Source organism: Silene latifolia, chromosome 4, assembly GCF_048544455.1.
Source record: "Silene latifolia isolate original U9 population chromosome 4, ASM4854445v1, whole genome shotgun sequence".
Taxonomy (NCBI): Eukaryota; Viridiplantae; Streptophyta; class Magnoliopsida; order Caryophyllales; family Caryophyllaceae; genus Silene; species Silene latifolia.
The window spans coordinates 91,346,489-91,373,826 of record NC_133529.1 but is presented as its reverse complement, the minus strand read 5'-3'; the positions used below and the strand labels follow the sequence as shown (position 1 = coordinate 91,373,826).

At 41.6% G+C, this 27,338-nt stretch overlaps 1 protein-coding gene across 1 annotated transcript; it reads left to right on the top strand.

Moving 5' to 3' along the window:
* The first annotated feature begins 24,119 nt into the window (after positions 1-24,119).
* Positions 24,120-24,869, top strand: LOC141651764 (uncharacterized). The gene has a single exon (XM_074459461.1). The coding sequence runs from the start codon at positions 24,120-24,122 to the stop codon at positions 24,867-24,869; it is 750 nt and encodes a 249-aa protein (XP_074315562.1).
* Positions 24,870-27,338: the final 2,469 nt, after the last annotated feature.

The window sequence follows — 27,338 nt, the reverse complement described above, 5'->3', positions numbered from 1 at the left end:
AAGCCCAGCCCGTAGCAAAATCCACTCGATCGAGTAAGGGAACCACTCGATCGAGCAAACTCAGCCAGAAAACAGCTCGATCGACCAAGTAGAGTGCTCGATCGACTGATTACACATAAGGGACTGGTCGATCGACTAAGGAAGCAACTCGATCGACTATTTATTGCACCTAAAACCACTCGATCGAGTAATAAATCACTCGATCGGTGGGTCTTGACTTCAATGACTACAATTCTCGTTAGTTTGACTTTGACTTGTCCTTTTAGCTCCCGAAACACCTTCACGCATCCCAAGACAGCTATAATTCCCGCTCCAAATCATCTCTCCCTCCAAATGCATGCAAAATGGACGGTAAATGGCTCGATTTCACTCCTTTCGGGTCCATACCTGCAAATAAGACATAATAACCCAAAGTAGCATATTCGGGGCATTTCGTAGCATAAAACCACGATAAAAGCATAGAAATACGTGCATAAAATAGGCTAAAAAGACTATATAAAATGCACGTATCAAATCTCCCCAAACCAAACCTTTACTCGTCCCCGAGTAAACTAAAAACTATACGCTAATGGAACGGAAAAATAACTCAGAGCTAGCTACAAATGCCTACTTAAGCCAATTTAATGCAAGCAAACTAAACACTTATAGCAAAAAGTCAAATGCAAACGAATTGTAAGATGTTTATAAATAAAAGTGAAAATCGCGACCTTGCAAGACCTTTAATAATGGACTCTCACGGGTCACTCTTCTCTCGTGAAGCAAAGGGTAAGCATATATATGTAAGAGAGAAAGAGAAATAGTCGCTCACCTAAACTACGACCCACATAAACATGCATGCAACTAATATGATAGACAATTCTAACTACCGTACATACATTCCAACCAAACAAGGTCCTGTCACAGCCGAGGGCTTACAAAAATATGGTAAAGTGAGGCAATGGGTAAGAAAAGGCAAAACATGTTATGGGAATGTGGAGGTATAGGTGATCAAGCTAGTACCTAAACAAAACCATATATCGACATCCGATTCTTAAACAATTATGGGATTAAGCACATGCCCTTCATTTGGCATAAAATCTCACCAAACCAAACTAGAAACACTCCTCATATGATATAGAATAGAACATAGGAGCAGAAACCGTCAACTAACAACTTCTCTTTTTTCAAATTTTTCCTTTCTTCTTTTTTTTTCTATTTCTTCGGTTTCTTCTTTTTCATTCCTTTTTTTTTCGATTCTTTTTCAACTCCTTTTCTTTTTCACGTTTTTTCAACTTCTTTTCTTCATAAATACCAACTCCAAAACAATAGATACAAGCCAAACTTGATACAATGAAATATATACCGCAAAACAACAATCTAAACTAGCTTGACAAGGCAGGCTAAATCTGGATGTAGCTAAAGGGTCAACTGGCAAATTTGGCTAATGTGGAGTTTATGGGTAAAAATGAAAGAAAGGGAATTTGTAAGCACCTCCCTGCATGTGACACCAACCACCAACCCGAATGTATGACGGCAAAAAGCAATTGAATTTCATATACGTGCAAATTGATGAACATGTTATGCAAGGAGTAACTACTCACAATCCTACATGAAACTGGTCATAAATGACACCAGTTTATAAGGCTCTAGTTCCTTAGAAATTATAAGTAGGTTGCCAGAATTTCGGGTCAAGTCTATATGTTCAGCTAAATTAAACATTAACTCGTAGACATGCAATAAGACAAAGCTAAAAGATAATAGTTCAATGCAAGGCCTAAGCAAAAAGACAGTCGCAGTGCAATATCATCATGGAAATCGACCGTTCCGACTCAACCTATATGCTAAAATAAACGTGAAATTTTTTGAATTTTAACAATTTTTCAATTTTTATGGAATTTTTGAATTATGAAAATAAACAACAATGCAAGCATAAAATTAAACGTGATTACTGAAATGCAATAAACAACATGCAGACACAGATATGGATGCATAACCTCCCCAAACCAAACCGTACAATGCCCCCATTGTACCAAAACATGGAAAGGAAATGCAAACTGAAGGAGAAAGAGAGTAAATGCGGAAAACTTACAAGATAGCGCGAATAAGGGGACCTCCCCAAACCGACCATGAAATGGGAGGTTGCTAAGGACCAGAAAACCGTCTCAGGGAGCTAATCCAAGTCAAAAGCACTCGATATCCGTCCAACAGTGGTCGATCGAGTGAGTGGGCGTCCAAGAACTGCTCGATCGAAAAGACACTAGGTCGATCGAATGGTTCCTTACTTTGCAGGTGGTCGATCGAGTGGTTAATCACTCGATCGAGTGAATCCCTTTGCTACAGTGTTCGATCGAGTAAGCAAAACCACTCGATCGAATGATGCTCGAGGAATTCCTGCAAAATGCAATTCAAACAGCCCGCAAACTAACAAAAACAAGCTTACTGAGATAGTCTATGGTATAAAGACCATTTATTACAACTGAAATTGAATAAAAACAAAATAAAATCTCCGGGTTGCCTCCCGGGTAGCGCTAGCTTCAGTCAGGTCCCAGCTCGACCTTCTTTTTCTTCGAGCCTTCTAATTAATCACGATCAAAACAGCTCAAAGCGCGCAGCATCAAATCATACACCTGCGCATGTGCTACACAAAAGCATAAGTAGCACAAAAGTGGAATAGCAAGGTAGGAAATAAAGATATGTAGACATTTAAGTCTAACAAATTTCCTATGGGCGCTCCTAAATTTATCCACCAAATAAAGGAGCGCGGGAGCAATTGTCAATAATTTAGGGCTCCAAATTAGATTAACAATTTTAAAATGACAAGGATGGTGAGAAATTGCTAATTTATGCGTCCACATATGAGGGGGTGTAGCTTTGAAAAAGGAAGCATGAATAAGACGAGGCAATTTACAAATAATAATAAAATTACCGTTTACTACCTCAGGTGGATCACTCTTAATGACGGAATCATAGATGAAAGAATTCATTACCTCTTCCGTGCTAGGAGTAATTACCGACTCAGCTGTCCTTTTGTCGCCCTCAGTGGAATCCGTCCCGTAAATCTCGGCCTCAAGTGCATCCATTCGGCTTTGAATAAGGGAGACTCACCATAACTGTTGTCATCATCAAAGTCGTCATCTAAATCAAGCCCAAATGACGAATTACAGCTCCCAATGACCAAATCAGTCGATCGAGCAGAATTACTACTCGATCGACCAGTCTCTTCCCGCAATTCACTCGATCGAGTGGCAGAATTACTCGATCGAGAACTATCCTCCTGAAATCCACTCGATCGAGCAGTGATATCACTCGATCGAGCAAGTTCTTCTGGAAAATCACTCGATCGGCCAATAATTGTCACTCGATCGAGTGATTCCTCCTGTACAGCGCTGAAATCTTCGCGAGGGGTAGTGAAATATGATAGAAACTCGTCGTCCGAGTCATAGAAGTCATCCTCATTATTGGGCAACACGGTTTCCTTACGAGAAAAACTGCTCTCAGTAAGATAAACCTCTTCTTCTTGCATCTCAGCTGCTAACTGAGCTTTTTGTGACTCCAGTTCGGGGATTCGAGCGTCCATATATCTATCACTCTCTTGCATTTGTGATACAAGCATTCTCATTAAATATGTCAGCTCCGCGATCTCTTCTCTCTCCATCTCAGCTGCTAGTTGAGCAACTGCAGACTCGAGCTCATCAAATCGCGAGACATATTCTTGCACTTGGAATGCAAGTTCCTCCATCAAGAATTTCAGCTCCGCAAGGTCTTCTTCTTGTATATCAGGGGAATCTTATTGCGGTGGCCATTGACAGGGCGGATGCGGCGGCACAACTACAGCTGCATTGTGCTCAGCAGAACCACATCTCCCGCGGTAAATCACCGTCTGTTCCATAAACTGGGACATCGGTGGTGGGTCAAAGGTACTCAAGCCTTCCCTTTGACTATCTTTCACCTAGAACTGTCTAGGTAGTACCTGTAAGGCCTATCAAAACAGCACTAAACAAAAGATTAAAACGGCCTCAAGGGAAAAATCCCTTGAGGCTAAAGACAGATAAAATTAAACAAATAAATAAATAGATTGCCTCCCCGGCAACGGCGCCAAAATTTGATACTGGTGTTTCGTACCAAAAATAAATACCTAAATTACGCTAACGAAGTCGGCAAGTAGGGTCGATCTCCACGGGGAGGCGGTGTACTATCTATTTGTCTATCTATCCTTTAATGTCACAATGCTAGGGGTTTGATCGATTTAACTAACTAGAGACTAAAGCGAGGGAAAAAGATGAGAGAAATTAACAATAAGAGAAAGAAGTATGCTAAGAGTCGGTCCACCGTGGCAGCTATCAGATCTATTATATCAAGAATATTAAGGCGATTAGACTATTGATAAGAAGAGCTATGGTCGTCACCTTTCGGTCCTTAAACCGCCCTAGAGTGTAAACAGCTTAACTTTCGCCCTCACTGCAATACCCTATTGTAATTAAGCAAGCCTTCCCTTCCAATCTTTCGATCTAGGTCGGGGTTAACTAGAATTATGGTCTCCTGCATGCATTCATTCGACCGGATAACAATCAAATTGCCTAATACAATTCTTATCGCAGGACTAATCTATTTAATACAATTAAAGCATTGCTACCACGGCTTCCCTAATCCTAACATACTAGGGGATTTAGCTATGCATGATAAAATAAACAAGAACAATAATAAAAGAAGAAATAAACATTAAAAGTGAATAAGGGAAGAAGAATTACTGAAATTAAGCGATCCGGAAATAAGGAAGAACAAAAGTAACAGTGAAGTAACAGAGGAGAAGTAACGTCCAAAGGTCCCCCGGATTATTGGATGATTACAAATGACATCCCTAACTCCTATTTATAAGAAATTAGGAGTAGGATTAAACCTAATGACGGAATATAAAGCTTAAAAGCCCAGCCCGTAGCAAAATCCACTCGATCGAGTAAGGGAACCACTCGATCGAGCAAACTCAGCCAGAAAACAGCTCGATCGACCAAGTAGAGTGCTCGATCGACTGATTACACATAAGGGACTGGTCGATCGACTAAGGAAGCAACTCGATCGACTATTTATTGCACCTAAAACCACTCGATCGAGTAATAAATCACTCGATCAGGTGGGTCTTGACTTCAGCAGCTACAATTCTCGTTAGTTTGACTTTGACTTGTCCTTTTAGCTCCCGAAACACCTTCACGCATCCCAAGACAGCTATAATTCCCGCTCCAAATCATCTCTCCCTCCAAATGCATGCAAAATGGACGGTAAATGGCTCGATTTCACTCCTTTCGGGTCCATACCTGCAAATAAGACATAATAACCCAAAGTAGCATATTCGGGGCATTTCGTAGCATAAAACCACGATAAAAGCATAGAAATACGTGCATAAAATAGGCTAAAAAGACTATATAAAATGCACGTATCAGGAGACAACTCGCTTGTTGAGGGAGCTCGAGGTTCGAGACGCCGAGATTGCCGCTCTTGCGGCAAGAGTTGCGGAGCTGGAGGGCGACCAGCAGTAGCTTTGTGTAGTTTTTTTTGTTTGTTTGTTGGCCGTATTTTGCAAATTTGTACATTTTGACCTTCATTTTGAACATGTTGAACTTTGTTTGGGGCTCGAGCCCTCAGTTTGTTATACATTTCCCTTTTGAGTGGTATATAATATGGCCTGAGTGCCTTTGCTGCTGGGTTGCGTTGCTTGTACCTGCAGGTTAGCTTTGAACATGTTTGGTAGATGACGGTTTACGCCGTCATGCCGCCGAAATCTACATAGAAATCACGGAAAACATACATTTGTATATACATATGGCCTTAATTAGCGCAAAACGAGTGACTCAAAAGAATGCAAAAATGCAAAAAATTTGCCGGAAAATGAAAATGACCGGACGGTAGGAAGGGTTACCCCCTAAAAAAAGGAATAAATAGAAATCTATAAGTTAGAAGTGAGATGATTAAAGAAATGAAATAAATGAAATAAATGTAAATCGGAATGAGAATTATTTCCTAAAGTGAATAATAAAAATGAAAATTATTTCCTAAAATGAAAATGAAAATTATTTCCTAAAATGAAAATGTGCAAGTGTGGTAAAATGGCGAAAATGTCGATGTCGCCTCAAAATTCGTGCCCGCGTAATTAGGAAACCTGAAACATGGTAATTTTCACGTATTTACCAAAATAATAACCCGTAGGAATAGGAAGTTATTCGTCATGGAATTAGGAAAGATCCAACGCGAAAATCACGAAGTTAAGGCGAGGAAGAGGCGCGCATGAGTGCGTCCCTTTGAAGAGGCGCAGCCCAGTCTTTGCGCCTGTTCCCGGCGTTTACGTTACAGCGATTTTCGGAAACAGAACTTAGTATAAATAGAAACGTCGATGGAGCTTTTATTCACACAATTCTTCCGTCTCTTCTTCGTCTTATTACATAAAATTCTCAAAATAAACTCTTCATCATGAATACTTTGGAGATTCGCTTGAAGGAATGGACTAACGAATTTTCGAACATGGAGAAATATGATATGGGCGCCTATAATCTTGGATCATTGTTGAGTTTAAAACTCATTAAGGTTGTTAAACCGTTCTTGGATGCTTGTCTTGACTATTGGGATCCGAATTACCATGTTTTTGCGTTCCCTGGAGGCGATATTTGCCCATTTCCTGAAGAAATTGCCGCTATTGGTGGGTGGGACCACAACACTTGCCCGCCATTCCTTCTACTTCGCAAGGGTACAAGAGCAAATTTAGAGACTTGCTTGGGTTGACTAGACTTGAGGTGGACCGTCTAGTGACTTCGAAGGGAGTGCGAATGTTGGACTTCATAGATCGATTCATTAACAGGGCCGACCCCACCGTTTCTTATGTTGCTAGGCGGAGGGCATTTGGTTTTTGCTTGTTGCATGTGTATGTCTTCCAAGGGCATGTTGATGAAGACTTGAGAGGTGATCCCCGTCTTCCGGGCCTTGTTGAGCAAATGGAGTGCGGGAGCCCACTTGTTGTTTATGCTTAGGAGAGATCCTGTTGGGCTTGGATAATAGGAAAGCCAATCGTGACCTACCGTATTTGGGAAGTCCCGTCATTCTGCAGGTAAAAGAACATTTTCTTCTTTTTTCTTTTTTTTTTTCGTTTTTTTTTTTTTCGTTTTTTTTCTCTTGATGTCTAATACCCGCTTTTGGTAGGTTTGGCTTATGGAACGGCTCCGATTGATCGAGCCCCAGTTCATGTTCCTTTCTATCATGCTCGTTCAATTGCAATGAGGACTAGGCTTTACATGGTAGATTTCACCCGAGTCTGCAATTATTGGGAGAACAAACTGAAGAGTGATGATGGCCCGTTGATTACGTGGATTGTGCCGTGGTGGCACCTCAAATCTGTCACTGGAGTGTCTTCTTTGGATCCTACTCGGTCCGTGCGCATTCCTGGCTTGGAGTTTATGGTGTGCATCTTCCCGGAGAGGCTGATGAGACAGTGGGACTAAAACAGGACAATCCGAAGCTTGACACTTCCCAGATCTTTGTGGCGCTTACTACAGAGAGCCGAAGGGAGTGGGCCATTAAATGGGCTCAAAGAAATGTGTGGTTCTTGAACTCTTCTGCAAATGCCTTGTGGGTGTCGGATTCTTATCTGCGATGGAGGAAAGCTACTACTCCGGAAGAGCGCGAGAGACTGAGGAAGCGCGAGCCCGTTGACTATAAGGCGCGTGAGGTAGAGAAAGAGAAAGAAAAGCATTTGACTGAGGGAGAGGAAGAAGCCGGGTTTCGAGTCGTTCATCCTTCGAAGAAACCGAAGACCTCTCCTGTCGTAGAGATGGTGATTGGCAAGAATGGAAAGTCTAGGCCTCGAGAAAGACCTTTGGTGATTAGGTCTGAAGTGGCGCAGGAGCGTCCGGCTCGAGGTCGTGACAAGAAGTATGACAAGAATGACAAGGGCAAAGGGAAGATGGAGGAATAGCCCAAGTCTTTATTTATTATTTGTTATTATTACTATTTATTGTTGTAATAAAAAGGTGGGGTTTTTAGAACCCTAGCCTATTCTATTTTTATTATGTAGCGTATTATTATTAGAAAATGAATGAAATAAAAAAGGTTAAATGGTTATAAAACCGTTGTGATTTTCTACTTATTATTCTTGTCGAATTCCAAATGCAATGCAAATGTCCTTCTATTTACATTTTAAAAATAATGGGTTGTATCCTGTAAAGGATTGCCTACGTATTCATTTAGAAAATGAAATCAAACCCTTGCGCGTAGTTCGAGTAAATGTAAAAGAATAATTGTTCTAAGCAAGAGCTTGTAATGAACTTAGAAAATAAGCATGAGCTTTTTACTTACTCTGAAGGTGCGAATTTAGTTTATTTGATGACATGAGGATGACAAATTTGTCAAAATGCAAGAGCACAGTGACATTAGCTTATTTTAGCTTGGCCAGGGGCTGTTTATTTAGTGCCACAAGAGCGACACGTGGGGTTACGCGAGGCGCGTTTTTGTTCCTATTCTAGGCATAGTACCGTTTTAGTTGGTCAAGGTTTGTCGGGTTGGAGAACTCATTCCCGTCTAGGTCTGTGATTCTAACCGCACCCCTTGGAAGTATGGATTTAACTAGAAATGGTCCGGCCCAATTCGGTTTGAATTTTCCCCGTGGGTCGACAGGTAGAAGAGCTCTAACTAATTTAAGCACTAAATCTCCTTCCTTGATGTTTCTTGGCCTAACCCTTTTGTTGAAAGCTCGTTTGATACGTGCTTGATATGTTTGGACATTATGCAAGGCGCGTAGCCTACGTTCATCTAGGAGGATGAGTTCTTCATATCTATCCCTCTTCCAATCGGCTTCTGGGATTTGACTTTCGAGTAAAATTCGCAAGGATGGTATCTCTAGCTCGACTGGTTGTACAGCTTCCATGCCGTAGGTCAAATAGAAAGGAGTAGCCCCAGTGGGCGTCCTAACAGATGTACGATATCCCCAAAAAGCAAAGAGTATCTTGCTTGGCCAATCTCGATAGTTGTCAATCATTTTCTTGAGAATTGTGACAATGTTCTTGTTTGCCGCCTCTACCGCGCCGTTAGTCTGTGGCCTATAGGGCGAAGAGTGGTGATGTCTAACCTTGTATTTGGCTAGCAATTGCTCAGTCTTAGCTTGGAAATGTGATCCATTATCGCTAATGATCTCATATGGGCAACCGTATCGACAGATGATGTTGTTTTGTATGAACTTTGCCACTTTTTTAGCCGTGAGACTAGTGTAGGAAGCCGCTTCTACCCATTTGGTGAAATAATCGATTGCCACTAGGATGAAACAGTGACCCCCTGTTCCGGCTGGGGTTATCTTCCCGATTATGTCAATTCCCCAAGCAGAAAATGGCAAAGGAGATGTCATCGTATAGAGTAATGAAGGAGGGAAATGTTGTACATTCCCGAAGATTTGGCAATTGTGGCAATGTCTTACGTATTTGATGCAATCGGATTCCATTGTGGTCCAATAATACCCCAAACGTGTGATTTTCTTTGCCACCATGGGCCCACTCATGTGAGGACCGCATTCTCCATCGTGGACTTCTTCCATCACCTTTCGTGCCTGTGAATGATCAAGGCAACGTAGGATTACACCAAGAGGTGTTCTTTTGTATAACTCTCCTTGCATGAGAACGTATTGGGAAGCTATTAGGCGTATAGCGCGTTATCCCCTCTTGTCCATATCGGGTGGATAGGTACCATTGAGCTTGAAATTCAGGATTGCTTGGAACCAGGGTTCCTGCACGATCTCCTCTTCATCGGTGATTTGGTGGACATAAGCTGGCTCTGACCGTCGTTCGATGCACAAAGGCATTTCCACCATGTGATCTGGCATATTAATCAAAGATGCAAGTTTTGCAAGAGCATCTGCAAATTGATTTTCTTCCCGAGGTAGGTGTAGATATGTCACGTGATCAAAGAATTGGGCAACTTGGTCTATTCTAGCTTGGTATAGTGCTAGACTTTCGCTTCGAATTTTCCAGGATCCTGTAACTTGATTGATGATCAGTGATGAATCCCCATGTACTCGGAGGTTTTTAATGCCTAAGCTCACTGCCGCTTGTAGTCCAATTAGACAAGCTTCGTATTCTGCAGCGTTATTTGTCACCTCGAAGTCGAGTTTGACAGCAATTGGTGTATGCTCGCCTTCAGGAGAAATGAGCAACACGCCTATTCCAAATCCTCTTAAGTTTGACGCTCCATCAAAGTAAAGGTCCCAGGAGTCTACATCAAATTGGAGTATATCCTCGTCCGGAAATGACCAAGTGTCTATTGTTTGTGCATCATTGATGGGATTTTCTGCGAAGAATTCGACAATAGCACGACCTTTTATTACTTTCAGAGGTACGTATTTGAGATCAAATTCTGAGAGCATCAAAGTCCATCTTGCTAGGCGTCCGTTGAGGACGGGTTTCTCGAAGAGGTATTTGACTGGATCCATTTTGGAGTATATTTTGACGGAGTAACTAAGCATGTAATGGCGTAGCTTCTTTGTTGCCCACACAAGAGCGAGGCATGTCTTTTCGAGTTGTGAGTACTTGCACTCGTACTCCAAGAACTTCTTACTAAGGTAGTAGATAGCTCTTTCTTCACTTCCTACAGTTTGAGCTAGCATGGCACCCATGGCTGTTTCGGTTACTGTGAGATATAAACCAAGAGGTTGATCTCGTTGAGGTGGCATGAGCACTGGTGGTTTAGCCAGTATCTCTTTCATTCGGTCAAACGCCTTCTGACAATCATCATCCCACATGGTGTGGTCCGTCTTCTTGAGTTTCTTGAAGATAGGCTCGCAAATCATGGTGAGTTTCGATATGAATCGACTTATATATTGCACTTTTCCTAGGAATCCTATGACTTCTTTTTCTGTTTGAGGTTGTGGCATTTCGATTAGAGCCTTGATTTTGGAAGGGTCTATTTCTATACCTCGTTGGCTAACGACGTATCCCAGGAGTTTGCCAGATGTTACTCCGAATGTGCATTTCTGAGGATTGAGTCTCATGTTGTACTTTCGTAGCCTTGCGAAGAATTTACGAAGGTTCGCAATATGCCCCTCTCTATCTTTAGATTTGACAATCATGTCGTCTACGTATACCTCAACTTCTTTTTGCATCATGTCATGTAAGAGTGTAGTTGCGGTGCGTTGATATGTAGCTCCGGCGTTGATCAATCCAAATGGCATGACCGTATAGCAATAGGTTCCCCATTGAGTGACAAATGCGGTCTTATGCATTTCTTCTATGGCCATCTTAATTTGGTTATAACCCGCATACCCATCCATGAAAGATAGTAACGCGTGGTCTGCAGTATTGTCCACCAATATGTCGATGTGAGGCAGAGGGAAGTCATCTTTGGGGCTTGCTTTGTTTAAGTCCCTAAAGTCAACACAAACGCGGATTCTCCCATCCTTTTTGGGTACAGGTACTATGTTGGCTACCCAGTCAGAATACTCGGAAACTTTGATGAACCCGGCTTTGAATTGTTTATCAACTTCTTCCTTAATCTTGAGAGCCCATTCCGTTCTCATGCGACGAAGCTTCTGTTTTACAGGTTTGAAACCTGGCTTAATCGGAATTCTATGTTCGGCGATATCCCTGTTGATCCCTGGCATGTCTTTGTAGGACCAAGCGAAAACATCTTTGAATTCATTTAGGAGGTCTATGAAATCGGCCCTTTCGGTAGAGCTCAAGGTAGTCCCTATCCTAAGTTCTTGGGGTTCTAGTTCGGTTCCTACATTGATGGGTTCGGTGTCCTCTATTACTGGTCCCCCTTCCCCTTCCTGTAGTATTTCTTTGGCTACGTAGGGAGGTATTTCGATCGAATCTGGGTCTTGGTCATCCTTAGTATCATCGTAAACATAATTGCACTCAAGATAATACAAAGAGTAAGCGGAACCTGATTTATTCATATTAAAGTTTGAGTAAAGTTGAAACAAAGAAGCCATCTGATCCATGGTCAGTGGCGGCAAAGGGACAGTGGTTGGGACATTTCCCGAACTACTGTGACTACCCGAGGCTAAGCTAGGAGAAACAAAGGGAGTGGGGATGACGACAGGAGGAGACTCTCTAATGACTTCTCTAGACTCCGACTCTGACTCCGACTCCGACTCGAACTCATCGTCTTCTGGTTCTCCTTTGAACATCTCTCCTTCTCCAGTGGTGAGCTTGAAGAGCCTTCCTTGATTGTTGGTCCACTTGATTGATTTTCTCCATCCTTTCTGCGACTTGCGTTGGTTTCCGTGATTAACGCGGTGGGGTTGAAGCGATCGTCTTGAAGTATCATGGTAATGATCTCATCTGCCGCCCTAACAAATCGATCTTCTCCAAACAATAGGCTAACAGCTTGTTCGTCTAAGCAAGGTGCTTGACGGGTTTTGACGGTAGGAACCGTTTCTGGAGGGATGAAGTAGCAATCGTGAAAGATCTCGATTCCGGCTAGCTTCCTCTCGAGATAATGCCAAGGCTCGGTATATCCGTGAAAGAGTTCTAGACTTCCTTCTTCAACAAAGTACCCATTTAGGGTAGGGAGATAGGGTCGCATTTGGACTCCCACATGCTTACGGTTTTGAACTTGAGCGAGCATTTCGAGAACTTCTTCTTTAGTGGGTTTGTACCCTAGTCCAAGTGGTATCCTCTTTGAGTTGCCTTCCTTATATGGTGCGAAGGTATTTCTTCTGGTAGGGTTCAAAGGCATTCCAGGGAAGTATCCCTGGGTTTTGAGCATGTGGTTGACCACCAAGTTGGAGTAGGGATCATAGTATAAGGGTGCCAATTCGCTTTCTATGACACTTATGCTTTGGAAGCCCCCAAGTTCGTATACGGGATCTGCAAGGACTTGATTGTTCGACCGCTGACATTATTGCCTTGATGGGTGACGAAGTGATCGTCACCACTTTGCCATTTAGTGGGATCTTGATCTTTTGATGAAGGGTGGATGTTACTGCTTTGGAAGCATGAATCCAAGGTCTTCCTAGAAGTATGTTGAAGGAAGCTTCAATGTCCACTATTTGGAAGTCAACCTTTCGCTCAATTGGCCCCGTGGCTATGGTTAGGTTAACGAGTCCTACTACCTTTCGTCGTGTACCATCATATGCGCGAACACCTTGATTGGTAGGGGTCCAATCCGATTCTTTCATGCCTAATTTGTATGCCGTTTTGAGGGGTATGACGTTGACCGCGGAGCCATCATCTACCAAGGTCATTGGCACGTTCTTCTTTAGATAAATTACAGTGATGTAAAGAGCTAAATTGTGACTAGCGCCAAAAGGTGGCAAATCTTCGTCTGAGAAAGTAATAGGATTACTTAGCTTTGGTGATTCTTGGAAGACCAAGTTGACTACATCTTCTGGTGTCGAGTTATGTGCTATATTTAATTTGGCCAAAGCTTTCAGTAAAGCTTGGCGATGTGGGAATGAGCTTGCTACTAATTGCCAGACTGAAAGATCAGCCTTTGTCTTCTGTAATTGCTTGAGAAAATGGTCAGTGGAGTCCTCTTCGTTATCATTTGGGGTGACAACGTTAGTTGGACCATTTTGAGTAGTGCTTTGATATGGACGACCCGAACGAGTTAGGTGGTCCACATCTTGGTCTTCTCCATTTTGGACAATTTCTTTGACTAGGGTGTTTTCGATGAGATACTCGTCTTCATCATCGTCGGCCCAAACCCCATTGATTGTAGCTAGTTTCCTCATTCTCATGATTTCATCTTCTAGTCGTATGATTTGGTCGACTAGTTTATCTACCACGAAGACTATTTCTTGCATAGTAGCGTTTTGAGAGAAGATTAGTGGCACATGCTTCTTGGGTGTCACGTTGGGATAATGTAAAGTTGTCACCACATTTTCTAATTCCCAAACTTGCCTATCCACACTCCTTGCCCATGTGATGAAGTCGGAAATGGTAGGGGAGATAGTAGAATAGAACCCTTCATTCTCGATTGCATGGATTTCACCTTCAATTGAAGAAATGAGGTGTGAGCAATCTAAGGTAGATTCGTCACTTGTAATCACTAGAACTCCAAGAGGATTCTGAGTGTTGTTGGGTTTACCTCCCGGCGGTATTGGCAATCGACCATCTTCAATCATGTCTTGAAGCACATTTTTCAACTTGTAGCATTTTTCTGTGTCGTGCCCCTTGCCCCTATGGTATTCACGATGCGAGTTCTCGTCCCAGAATTTGGATTTCCTTTCGGGTTCGGGAGTAGGTCCAATGGGTTGGAGTTTGCCTTGCTTCATTAACCTTTTTAGAGCGTTGGAGTAAGTGTCCCCAAGATTTGTGAATTTCCTTGGTGGGGTAGTTTTCTTGGATGGCTCGAGAAGGTTAACTTCACCTGTCTTGCTAGTGGAGCCGTATGAACGACTTGTTGAGCCTTGATATCCTCGACCTACCGTTTTGGACAAGAGTCCTTTACGGATGTCATCTTCAATCCTTGTCCCTAGTACGGTTAAGTCCTTGAAAGTTTTGATATTTTGGTATCTCAAATGATTGGCATAGATGGGTTTGAGATTATCCACAAACTTCTCCACAAGGGTAGCCTCATCCGGGCATTCAACTAGTTGGGTACTAGTCTTCCTCCACCTACTTAGGAAGTCGGTGAATCCTTCTTTGTCATTTTGGGTAAGAACCTCTAGAGTGCGCATGTTAACTTGGATCTAGGCATTATCCGCATATTGTTTAGAAAACTCGATTGCGGCATCTTCCCAAGTAGCGACCTTCTTGTGTTCTAAGGAGTAGAACCATTGCTTCAGGATGATGTCAAGAGATGAAGGAAAGATCCTTAAGAACATCTCGGGTTTGATGCCTTTGATAGACATGTAATCCTTGAAGACACGGATTTGGTTCAAAGGGTTCTCGTGCCCCTTGAATTTAGGGATATCCGTCATATTGAAGTTGGTTGGCAATTTGGAATTGACGGCTTCATACTTGCGATTGTTCTCCCTATAAATGTCATCCCCTTTAAGGTACATCAATTGCTCCTCTAAGTATTGGAGTCTTTTCTCGCTACGATTAGTCCCATGGGAGGATTTTCATCCCTGGATTCATTCGCGGAGTCACCTATTACTTCACTTTCATGAGGAGGCAACCTCCCCTCTACGGCATAGATCCGGCCCTCGATGGTTTCAAGGCGATCATGGACTTGGTCTTGGGTATCTTGGATACGGGCTAGTGCGGCTAGGATTCGATCATTACCATCTTGAAGTTGGTGGAGATTTGTTTCGCTGGATCCAGGCATCTTGAAAACTGGATAAGAGATCGATGACGAATCAAAACACGATCGACCATTCTACACACTTGCTAAAAGAAGAAATGTTTTGACTCGTGAAGTGGGTGTGTGCCATTTGTGTTGAGTGAGCTTTGAAGAAAGACAAGGATTTTGAAAATGTACTGTGTATCCTAGTCAACTATAATGTAGTTGTAGGAGTGGACTCGAAGTGAGGTTTTGAAATGAGCTTGTGACCCGGATTTTGACTCGACAAATGGACAGAGTTTCGACTGGGTTTTGCGCTAATCAAAGGCCTTTTTTTCGAAATTTTGATTAAAAGAGGGTTTTGATTTTTGCAAAATCGTCATGGTTTTGTTTAGAAAGGGTGATCACGTAAGGTACAAACAAGCATTATAACGGGATGCTGAGTGCATTTAAAAGGGGTTTTGGTTTAAAGGGTGGGTTGCCATACCGAACCATCAAACCCGAAGTCTGTGGAGAGGCTTGTACCAAACAAGAGTAAGGCCGATTCCTAGTCCATTTCCTCAAGTAGTGAAGGCCCTTGGTACAAACAAGAGTAAGCATCATGGCATGGATGGCGTCAATCGCTATCCATCCTCAGGCCCAAATAAGAATTAGGACCGTTTAGACGGGACGATTGGTCGAATGGGTTGGGTTGGGCCTAGGAAGGCCGAATAAAACGATCTAGGAAGACCGAGTTATGAAAACCGACAATTGTCTTGTACAAACTATTCCCTAACCTTGTTCAAGTTTCACCCTTGGGGGGCCCACGGGGGGGCTTGGGAGGAAGAGAACAAGCGTTTGCATTTTTATTGGAGTCGCCACCAATTTTTATGGGAAATTGGAACCGTTCGAATACCTCGTGTCATGTCAAGATACAAAGTAGAGACATGAACACCAAGAACTCGTTACCCTTAGCATTCTATGTCTAGCATGACTCTCGTGGATGCCAATGAACACGGATGTTCACAGAGATCTGGAGTAAGGGGTGAGGGTACGTATTTGGAAGCTCTTTTGATCGAACACCTAATCCCGCCCGCCTCGATAGCGGCCTCTACTAATGATTAGGGAAGTTATTTATACTCGATATATCGTCGATTATATGCATGCAATGCAACATCTAAGTTTTAATCCTAACATGTGAAAATTAGGCTAAGTCGGTAGACAATTAATTTAACATACAATTAATGTCGAAATCGGGATTTAAGTTCAATTTCATATGAAAACACACAGATGATACAAGAAATATGATGAATACAATAAAATAAAATTACAATGAAGAAAATTACAATGATTACATTGAGATAGGCGATTTATGTCGAAAATACCTTTAAAACGGATAATTTGAGAAAAAGAATGAATAAAAGAATTAACAAACAGATCAGAAGGCGATTATACGATTAATAGTCAATTATACGTAAGCTAAATAACTAAGTCAAGGCAAAAACAGAGTTCAGGGACAGAATTCAACCGAAAGCAGTAGCAAATCGTCTTTTGGAATAGGCGCGGCAGATTCTTTAACGTCATTCTGACTTTGAGTCTGTTCGTGAAGCGCAATTGCGTGTTGTTAATACTCATTGGTGAATTTAATGATTGATTAAATTATTTACTCGGATGAAAATGATTAATAGGTTATTTACATATGATTAATGGTCATAAAACAACAAAACATGGATGAGACGGAATTAAACGAATTAATTACATGGATAACGATTAATTAGTGACATGGGTGAATGAAATAAACTAAACATGATGAGTTGATGACAAATTAATGACGAACATGACAAAAGACAGATGAAAATATATCAAAGATCGAATTCCAGAAACTCAATATGAACAAATTGAATTCCTACAACCCGGATTGAGTTTAAATGACCAAAACCCGCAAATATGAGGTTATTTGGGATTTAAGTCGAATTTTAATGACGAATTAAACGTGTTAATGATGAACAATATACTTGTGAATTAATATGCTATTATATCGAAGAATTAACAAGAAACAAACGAAAACAAATAAACACGAACGAATTACAGAGGATTAAGGAAGAAGAAAGGAAGCGAGAATGCGGCGGCCTCACGAAGAGGCGCGCGAGAATCGCGCTCCTTCAAGAGGCGCAGCGATTGCTTTGCGTCCTTTCTCGACGGTTCGTCTTCGAAAATCCGTAAAAGGGTTTTTAAAGCACGGTTTTATAAATCGGTTTTAATTGGTATTTTCGACATAAACCTTACAATTGTGATACAAAAAGTAAAAAACAATAATAAAAGAGAGATTATACACCCTTAGACTTACATGTTTGACGAAACGAGAAGGACTAAGATATCGATTAGTGATGCTCGACGCGAATGTAAAGAAAGTGCCCTCGTAAGAGGAAAACGATTAAGATTAATTAAGTTGATTGATTGTGGAGTTGGTCAAATTGGTCAGTCATGCAAACGAAATTGGTACTCGAAGGATCCGAGCTTACGTGGTCGAATGTTCAAGCACGTAGACGCCAAAAAGTAAGAACAAAGGTCTAGAATGCAAAGGGAGAAGAGAAGGGCGGACACTCGCGTGAGAAATATGAGGAGCGAAGGCTCCTATTTATACGAATCACGTGAAGGAATTAGGGTTTCGGAGGCTCTTTGGAAGTGAATCTCGGAAAGATATAAAAAAGATACGAAAATTACGCAGAAAAGGACCTGGGAAGAGGCGCAGCACCTGCTGCGTCTGTTCCCAAGGAGTTTCCTCCTGCGGAAGAAAGATTTCCGTGTTTGAGTTATGGTAGGACGGAATAATTTGGTTTTCCTTAATATTTTATGTGAATATTACGGAAAATTGTTTACCAAAGGATAAAGATTATGAAATATTTATAAAATATGGAATAGAAATATCCTAACATTCCGAACATTCGACTCGGTTATCGAGAAAATGAAGACGGTTTTAGGCCCGGACTCCAAATGTACTCTAATTACTGTCAAAATGACCGTATCGGCACGTAGATGACAACTAAGAGGTAGACATTAGTGTTTGAGCAATCACTTGACGATAAACTCACGAACTGTCACAAATCATTCCGCGTAGCAAACATGCGGCCCAATCATCACCGGGTGGTTTGCGGGAGGTGCAGAAATGAGGTATCTACATAAGCTCCTCATCGTAAGGAACACACCATATACCCTCAAATCTAAGGCGACCATCCGAATGTAACCCAAATCTTGATGCCTCATTACTTCCTAAGGCTTCCTTCCACTCTTAGATCTTAGGATCGTCCATTTGCCTCTCCTGAATTTCATCGTACAATTCGGGCTCTAAGGTCAAGTCACTAATAGCATCTCCCTTTCGGATCACATGAATGCTCATCTTCCCCACTTCCTCTTTCAATTTCATCATTGACAAAGCAGTACACAAGGAATGCACCGATTTCCTACTCAAAGCATCGGCTACAACAATATTTGCCTTTCGTTCATGATGCACGATCTTCATATCATAATTGCCTATTAGCTCAATCCATCTTCTTTGCCTCATATTCAATTGCTTCTGAAAATAGATATAATTCAAACTCTTGTGATTGGAAAACACCATAAAGTTGCTCCATCAAGATAATGCCTTGCAATCTTCAAGGTGAACACCACGATACCTAACTCTAAGTCGTGAGTCGGATAGTTCTCCTCATAAGGTTTCAATTTTCACGAAGCATACGCGATGACCTTGCCATTTTGCATTAGCACACACCCTAACCCGTTCTTTGATGCATCGGTGTATACTTCAAAGTTTTCACTTCCTTCCGGTAGATTCAAGATGGGGGCCGTGGTCATGCGCTCCTTCAAGGATCGGAATGCCGACTAACAACTCCAGTCCCACTTAAATCGATTTTCCATTCTTATCAATGAAGTCAAAGGCCTAGCTATCTTAGAGAAGTCTTTGACAAATCTTCTATAGTAGCCAACCAAGCCAAGAAAGCTTCTTATTTCCGCAATATTTTTTGGTGGCTCCCACTTAGACAAAACTTCAATCTTACTTAGATCGGCGAACACGCCCTCCTTACACACCACGTGTAACACCCCCAAACATCGGGAAGCCGTCGGCTAGAAGTTCCCAACACTTGGGAGTGTTACACATCTCGGTTGCCCGAGGAAATAGAAACGATACAAGGTAAAGGTAATGCATCCATTACATAAATAAGTTTAAAGTTAAAGGGACATAGTTAAGTGTCATAATTAAGTTATACAAACCAAAGTGTTTCCTTAGGCCCCAATAAGGCCCTGTTCTTTTGGACTTCTATTTGCCTCTTTAAGTTTAGTTCAGTTTAGTTCTTATAACTTCAGTTCAGTTCCTATAAGTTCAATTCAGTTCAGCTCCTATAAATTAAGTTCAGTTCAGCTCCTATAAGTTCAGTTCAGTTCCTATAAGTTCAGTTCAACTCTTATAAGCTCAGTTTAGACAAGTTCATAAAACTTATTGATGTGAACATTATTTGCGCACATTTAGTCCCCTAATTGAGCCTATTTTGCATACTATTATAACATTCTATGGCCATTTTATCCGTCAAAACCTTCCTATTTGCTTTTCTATCGCATTTCATATGTTTTGTAGAAAAGGAGATAAATGAGGCGGAAATTCCCGTCTTTCGTGCATATTTGGAAGCTTATTGATGATATTAGATGGACTAGTATGAAGAGGAGGCCAGAATGATGACCAAAGATGTAGGAATAAAGAGTATATAGAAGGGTCATAAGGTTTAAAGCAAGGAGGAAAAGCAAGGAAGCCATTCATGAAGAAAATGGCTCGGAACGCAAACCAAGAGTTGCTCTTTTGGCTCTGAAAATATGCTAGATGGAACGGCGTCGAAAAAAACAAGTGATTCAGGCTTTTGAATCACTCCAATAGGAGTCCGGATGAGAAAATGACGTCCGTTTTACAATCCGAGGTCAAACAAAAAGTCAAGTTCGGGAATCCGCGCGTCTTACGCGAAAGACGCTCGTGTTCTCGGGGAAGACGCTCGTGTTCCTCCAAATCCGTTCGGATTCCCTTGGTACAATCCGAGCGCCTTGCTCCAAATCCGCTCGGATTTCCTTGCTACAATCCGCCCGTCCCGACACTAATCCGCTCGGATTCCTTTACAGCAATTTTCGTGTTGTTCAAGCTCCGTGAAAGACGCCCTTCCTTCGAAAAATACCGGCTTCTCCCTGCTCAAATCTCAAAAGTGTAATTACTAGTTTAGCCCTTAGTTAACCCTAATGCATCCACCTAATTTCCACTATAAATACCCCATTTGTAATAATCAAACGATCAAGTTTTATTAGATTAGAACCAAGTTTTATTAGATTAAATCAAGCTTTCTTAGATTAGATTAGGAGTAGATTAGAATAGATTAATCTCAATCTTTCCACACTAATTACACATTAATCTCTCCTTAATTATTGTTCAAGTTTATTATTCAAGTTTATTATTGGGTAATTGAAGATTATTGGGTTATTATTGGGAGATTGACAACCTTCCATCAATCATCAATTTCTTCTATTATTCTTTGCATTATTATTTTGGAATCTCCATAGGTATAACTCTCTTAATCCTTGTTTTAATTATTGTTAATCTTTCTTACTTGTTCATCATGTTTTACCTTGTTAATATGATTGACAACCTTGTTAGCATGTTAAACTTGATAATGAGTGAGTAGTCTCTTAGCTAGGATTAGTGGGTAATTAAGGGAAACAAACAAGGGGATTGATTCATGCTTAATCTAATATGTTCACATGATTAAATTGCTTGCTTGTTGTGATGTCAACTTTATGCACATGTTATGTTTGATGAAATGCTAAGCCTATGAATCCTTGCATTTTTACCATCTCTTATCTACTCAACTTGACTCGTAAGATATAAACCAACTCGAGTCTTGTTAGACCATGCATAGAAGTTGATTAGGAGGAAAATAAGTCGACTTGTAGGTGTTGTACAATCTAATCGATTCGGCTCCGGGACCCAACTCTTCCTAAGAACCGTAAGATATAACCCAACTCGGTTCCTCCACAACATTAATTGCTTGCAACCTTGTAAACATGTTTGTATGATCAACACCATGAATCCCCCATGACCCCATGATATCCTAGCACTTTTAATCAATTGTTTACATCTTTCCTTTTATTGCTCGTTCTACTTTATTGCTTGCATTAGTCTAGACACAACTACAAACCCCATCAATTGTGACACTAGCATAAATTGAGATAGATAGACTTAGAACCCAAAGCACACCGTCCCATGGATCGACCTCGACTTACCGCTAACTAGTTGTTTGTTGAGTATTATAAATGTGTTTGATTGGATGAGTGACGACATCACCCGGATCAAAATGGCGCCGTTGCCGGGGATGGTGCTATGTGATTAAGTTCTTACTTGTTTGTCTATTTTGATTGTTCTTTCACCTTGAGGAACTTGTTCCTCAAGGATTGTTCTTACCGTTTTTGTGTAGTTTCCACGCTTGTAGTTGTTTCCTTGTCTTAGCTATGATGGCTCAAGACTTGACATATGGAGTGTGTGGTGGATCTTTTGAGTATGACTATGAGTATGGGGAGTTTGAGGAGCAAGTCAACACAAACCTACCTTACACCTCATACAATGAAAATCCTAACTACTACCCCAATTTTTCCCACCAAAATCACCACACCCAATATCAACAACAACCATCCACCCAAAACTCACTTTACAACCAATTCCAAATGCCACAATATGAGAACTTCCATACCCACCCACAACAAGAAAATGAACCCATTCAAAATGTGATTCTCCAAATGATGGGAGATCAACAAAACTTCTTCAAACAAATGCTAGAAGAGAGCCAAAGAAGGGACATTGTTCTTCAAGGCATTGTTACTCAAGGTGAGGAGTTGGAAATTCAAATTGCCCAAATAAAAGAAACCCAACTAACCACCCCTCACCACTCTTTAGACTTTGACCATGAATGTGAGTTTGAAGGAGTTACCTTTGATGAGAAGTGGAAAGAGCCAACCTCTTTGGGCTCTTGTGAGTATGAAAGTGTGGTATTTGATGATGAAGACTTGAGGTTGAGTAAGCCAAATACTCTTAGCCTTTGTGAGTATGAGGGTGTGTCATTTGAAGTAGATGTTGAGGTGTTGGAGAATGAGTTGGTGAAGAAGAGTGAAGCCCCTATTTATGATTCATATGGAGAAAGCGATGATGATGCATCTATGGAAGAAGATGATGAGGGAAATATGGACTCAAATGATGAAGGGAGTTATGGGATTAGCTTTCTTGAGGAACCCATCCTTGAGAAGTTTGAAGATTGCTTCGATGAAGAGGAGGAATGCCTTCATGAGAACCTTTTTGCACCCACTATGGAGCCCATGATAGTTGGAGATGACATTATGGACCTTCTCACGAAAGTCAAATCGTCATACAAGAATTACTTAGTGGGGAAGCTCAAAGAAAAGGTTAAGAAGGAGTCTATATGTGGAAATTTGGCATCCACTATCCCAAATCCTAAGACATCCCATCATCAATGCCATGAAAGTTCGCCTTCTATGAGAAGGCGACTTTTGCCGACCACGTAGGGTGAATCTCTTGCAATAATGGCGAGGAATTCAGCTTCAAAGTCTGCAAAACTACGCAACATCACGAGGAGGAAAGGGATAACATCTAAAGAGAAGTCTAAGGTTACAAAAATTGCACAAATAGCGAAACCTAATGAGGAGGATGCTGTGAAGCATGGGAGCATGCAGAGTATTGTAGGTATCCCTGCCTTTTCCCTTGAGGATGCAGAACCATTGAACCATAATGACAAACCATCACAGGGAGAGGCAGTTGCAGATATTGAGGAGCAAGGAGACTGGGTACACGTCTCCAAGAGTAAGAGTCCCAAAGCGGTAGAGGAGGCAGAACCATTACTGCAATTATCTGAAGAGGACGTGCATGATGAACTCGAATATTGGAAGCAGGCTGTTTATGGTTATGTATTGGGAGCCAATCCACCCATGGCGGTCTTTGGAAGGTTATCCGAGGAGAATTTGGCACAAGCATACCATAGACAAGATCTCTTTCATGCCAAATGGGATATTTATTGTCGGGTTTAACACGAAAGACATGCGGGATCGGTGTTAAATGCGGGTTACTATTTATTTGATAGTAAACCCGTCATCATTAAACCATGGCGGGAGAACGTGGCTGGAGAAGGAGCATGTTCAAAGGTCCCAACATGGCTAAGGCTACACCGATTACCACTGAAATTCTGGGGGCAAAGTCTACCAAAAATAGCAGGGTTAGTAGGCAAATACATCCAAAAAGACAATGCTACTGAACTGAAAACAAGACTAGCATATGCCAGAGTGTTGGTGGAGGTACAAATTGATCAAAAGTTTCCTGAAACGGTGAAATTTCAGGATGAAAAGAAGCAACAGGTGGAGATTAAACTTGAATATGAATGGAAACCAGTGTTATGTACTCAATGCAAGACACTGGGACATGATCAAAGTACTTGCAGAAGAGGGAGAACTTCACACACTAATAAGGGCCAACCAACTAAACCTGTTAAACAGGTTTGGAGAAAGGTGGAGAAGCCAAAAGCACCAGAGCAGGAGAGTACTGATATATTGGTTACACCTAGGGTTCATGCTCCTAGGGTGGAAGAAGAGCCTGTGCTGGTTCAAATTAAAGAATTCCCCCCATTACCAATGCGTACACCAGTAAAGGAAGGAGGGACGACTGTACTGCTTCTTGCTGATTCAGTAGAGAAGGCTAATAGTTCAGAGGGACACCCCACCATCATTCCTGATCAATGATTAAGCTAGGATTTTGGAATGTGCGGGGTATGAATAGGAGGAGTAAGCAACAGGTTATACATAGATTTTTAATAAACAACAATGTTAATTTCTTTGCTTTATTAGAAACTAAAATTAAACCAAATAAATTGCACACAACCATGAATTCCTTTAGTAATTGGAGTATTTCCACAAACTCAGCTTACCATCAAGGAGGTAGAATCTGGATACTGTGGCAGGTTCATGAATGGGATATTGACTTTATAGAGTATGATGCCCAGTATATCCATATGACTGTACATCATAAGAACACTAATGCAAGGTTTCATGTCACCATGGTCTATGCTTTCAATGGCAGCAGTGAGAGACAGTCTCTCTGGGCTAATTTAAGCAGACTAGCAAATACCATATCTGGACCATGGGCCATTGGAGGAGACTTCAACTGTGTGTTGACTGAGGATGAGAGAGTGGGAGGATCTTTTTCTCGGCAGGATGCAGAGGATTTCAGGCAATGCTTGCATCAATGTGAAGTGATAGATAGCCCTGCTATGGGAGCACTGTACACATGGAATAACAAACAGTGCCCAGCTGACAGAGTGTATAGCAGACTGGATCGTTTCCTAGTGAACCAAGAATGGCTCAATGATTACCCTCTCCTTTATGCACATTTCTTGCCTGAGGGGATCTTTGACCACACTCCCTGTGTGGTACAGGCTAATGTAGCCGATGAAAAGAAAGCCAGACCTTTTAAATATTTCAATATGTGGAGCCTGGCTCCAAATTTTAAAGAGACTGTACAAGCTGGTTGGAAGTGTGAGCACACTGGAACTAAGCTGTATGAATTAGCTAAGAAATTGAAGAACCTGAAGGGGGGACTTAAACAAATGAACAGTCCAGTTTGCAGATATTGAGACTAATGCTTTGAGGTGGCTCTCACTAAGCTACATCAAATACAAAGAAAGTTTGGGGGTGAATCCTCAGGATTTGAGCCTTATTCAACAGGAGTGTGAAGCTAGAGAAAGTTATCAACGATTAGTCGCTGCTTAGCTCGGACCCGTTCGCAACAAAAGGCAAAGATGAAATGGAGTGTAGATGGGGATGCAAATACTTCTTTCTTCCATGGCATCTTGAAGACTAGAAGGAGACAAAATCGACAAAGTGCAAATAACGGACCAACAGGGAAACCATCACTCGATAAGGAAGGGGTTCAGAGAGCTTTCTAAGATTTTATACTCGGTTGTTAGGCTACCCCACCCCACAACTCCTGTCGGTTCAAGAGTAGTGCGGCAAGGTAATAAATGTGATGAGTCACATCATCGATGCTACTAATGCCGATTCTCGATGCAAAATCAAAGGCACCATCTTCAGTATACCAGATGACAAAGCTCCGGGACCGGATGGCTACTCTAGCGATTCTTTAAAACTAGTTGGGATACGGTTGGAGGGGATGTATGTCTGCAGTCCATGAATTTTTAGGAATGGCAAGATGCTCAAGCAGTTGAATGCTACTAATGTTACTTTAATCCCTAAGGTGCCAAATCCTTTGACTGTAATGCAGTTCAGGCCCATTGCATGTTGTAATGTAGTGTACAAATGCATTTCAAAACTTCTGTGTGCAAGAGTTGCTATGGTACTCCCTCATATAATCTCTGTAACTCAAGGAGGTTTTATCCAAGGAAGAAGCATTATGGAGAACATACTAATATGCCAAGATCTTGTTAAGCTTTATGGAAGGAAGAGTGTATCCCCTAGGTGTCTATTCAAAATAGACCTGCAAAAGGCTTATGATTCAGTGGAGTGGAGTTTTCTTTTTCAGATGCTTCATGAGCTAAACTTCCCAACTAGATTTATTACTCTCATCAAGGAATGTGTCACCACTGCCACTTATACCTTGAATTTGAATGGGGATAGTTTTGGCTGGTTTAAGGGACAAAGAGGATTAAGACAAGGAGATCCTTTGTCCCCTTTACTCTTTACAATATGCATGGAATACTTAACCAGATTACTATCCTATACTACCTCTACAATGAAGTTCAGTTCCATCCTCTTTGCAAAGCTTTGAAATTGAGCGACTTAATGTTTGCGGACGATTTGCTTTTTTCTCTAAAGGGGATGTGGGGTCTATTATGATCTTGCTACGCACTTTTTCAACCTTTTCTCAAGCATCAGGACTTCAGATGAGTAGGGGAAAGTCAAATGTGTATTTTAATGGAGTAGCTAGTGAAGTCGGAGGGGAAATTGTTCGTGTTTACGGTGCATTGAAGGCAAACTACCTTTCAAATACCTTGGAGTGCCAATTAAACCTGCTAAGTTATCAATCAAGGACTGCCAACCTTTGATTGATAAAGTGTTTGAGAGGATAAGACAACTGGGAACCAAAAAACTCTCGTATCTTTGGGAGACCGGTGTTGATAAAAGCGAAGATATAGAACTCTTCACTCTTCTCAAGGCCCATTTTCATCATTCCCAAAGCAGTGCTCCTTAAAATTGAAGCAATATGCAGGAATTTCTTGTGGCATGGAGGGACTGAATATGCTAGGACTCCTCTTGTTGCCTGGTCGAAGCTTTGCACTAGTCAGAAGGAGGGAGGACTGGGTCTAAGAGATGAGTACAGTTGAACAAAGCGGCGATTGGGAACCGGTCCGGTGGATTCAGGCTCACCCATCTAAACTATGGGTGCAATGGGTACATAGTGTTTATCTGAAGGGACAAGATTGGGAGGATTATCACCCACCTCAGGATGCCAGTTGGACGTGGAAGAAAGTGTGTAAATTGAAGCGGGAGTTTCAACAAAGATACCACCAAAGATGAATGGACTATAGTACCTGGTAAGGAGTACACTATCAAGAAGGGGTATAGCTGGTTAAGACCAACCAAATCAGTGTAAGCTGGTCTCATATTGTTTGGACTAAATGGTCCATTCCTAAGCATAGCTTTATAGCCTGGCGCATTACCAGCAAAGGGTTTAATACCAAAGACAAGCTATACAGACTTGGTATTGTCCCTGACAGCAACTGCTGTATTTGTGCTCGAGAAGAAGAGTCACCATCTCACCTCTTCTTTCAGTGTCAATACAGCAGGAGAATTATTCAGAGAGTTCAGGAATGGACAGGAGTGGTTATGTCAGTTGCAAATACACAGAATTGGTGGCAGCACAGGAGGTTCACGAGGCTGAAGAATGGGGTACTGAATAGCATTCTCAATGCTACTATGTACTATATCTGGAACCAGAGGAATGCAAGCAGACATGAGAGTGTTATACTCAGTCCAGGCAGTGTGTGGTGATGATACAAGGCGACATCGAGAACAGGATCCAAAGAACGGTTGAAGGGTGCAAAGTGTCAAGAAAAGATAAGCAGTGGATTGAGAAGTTACTACAC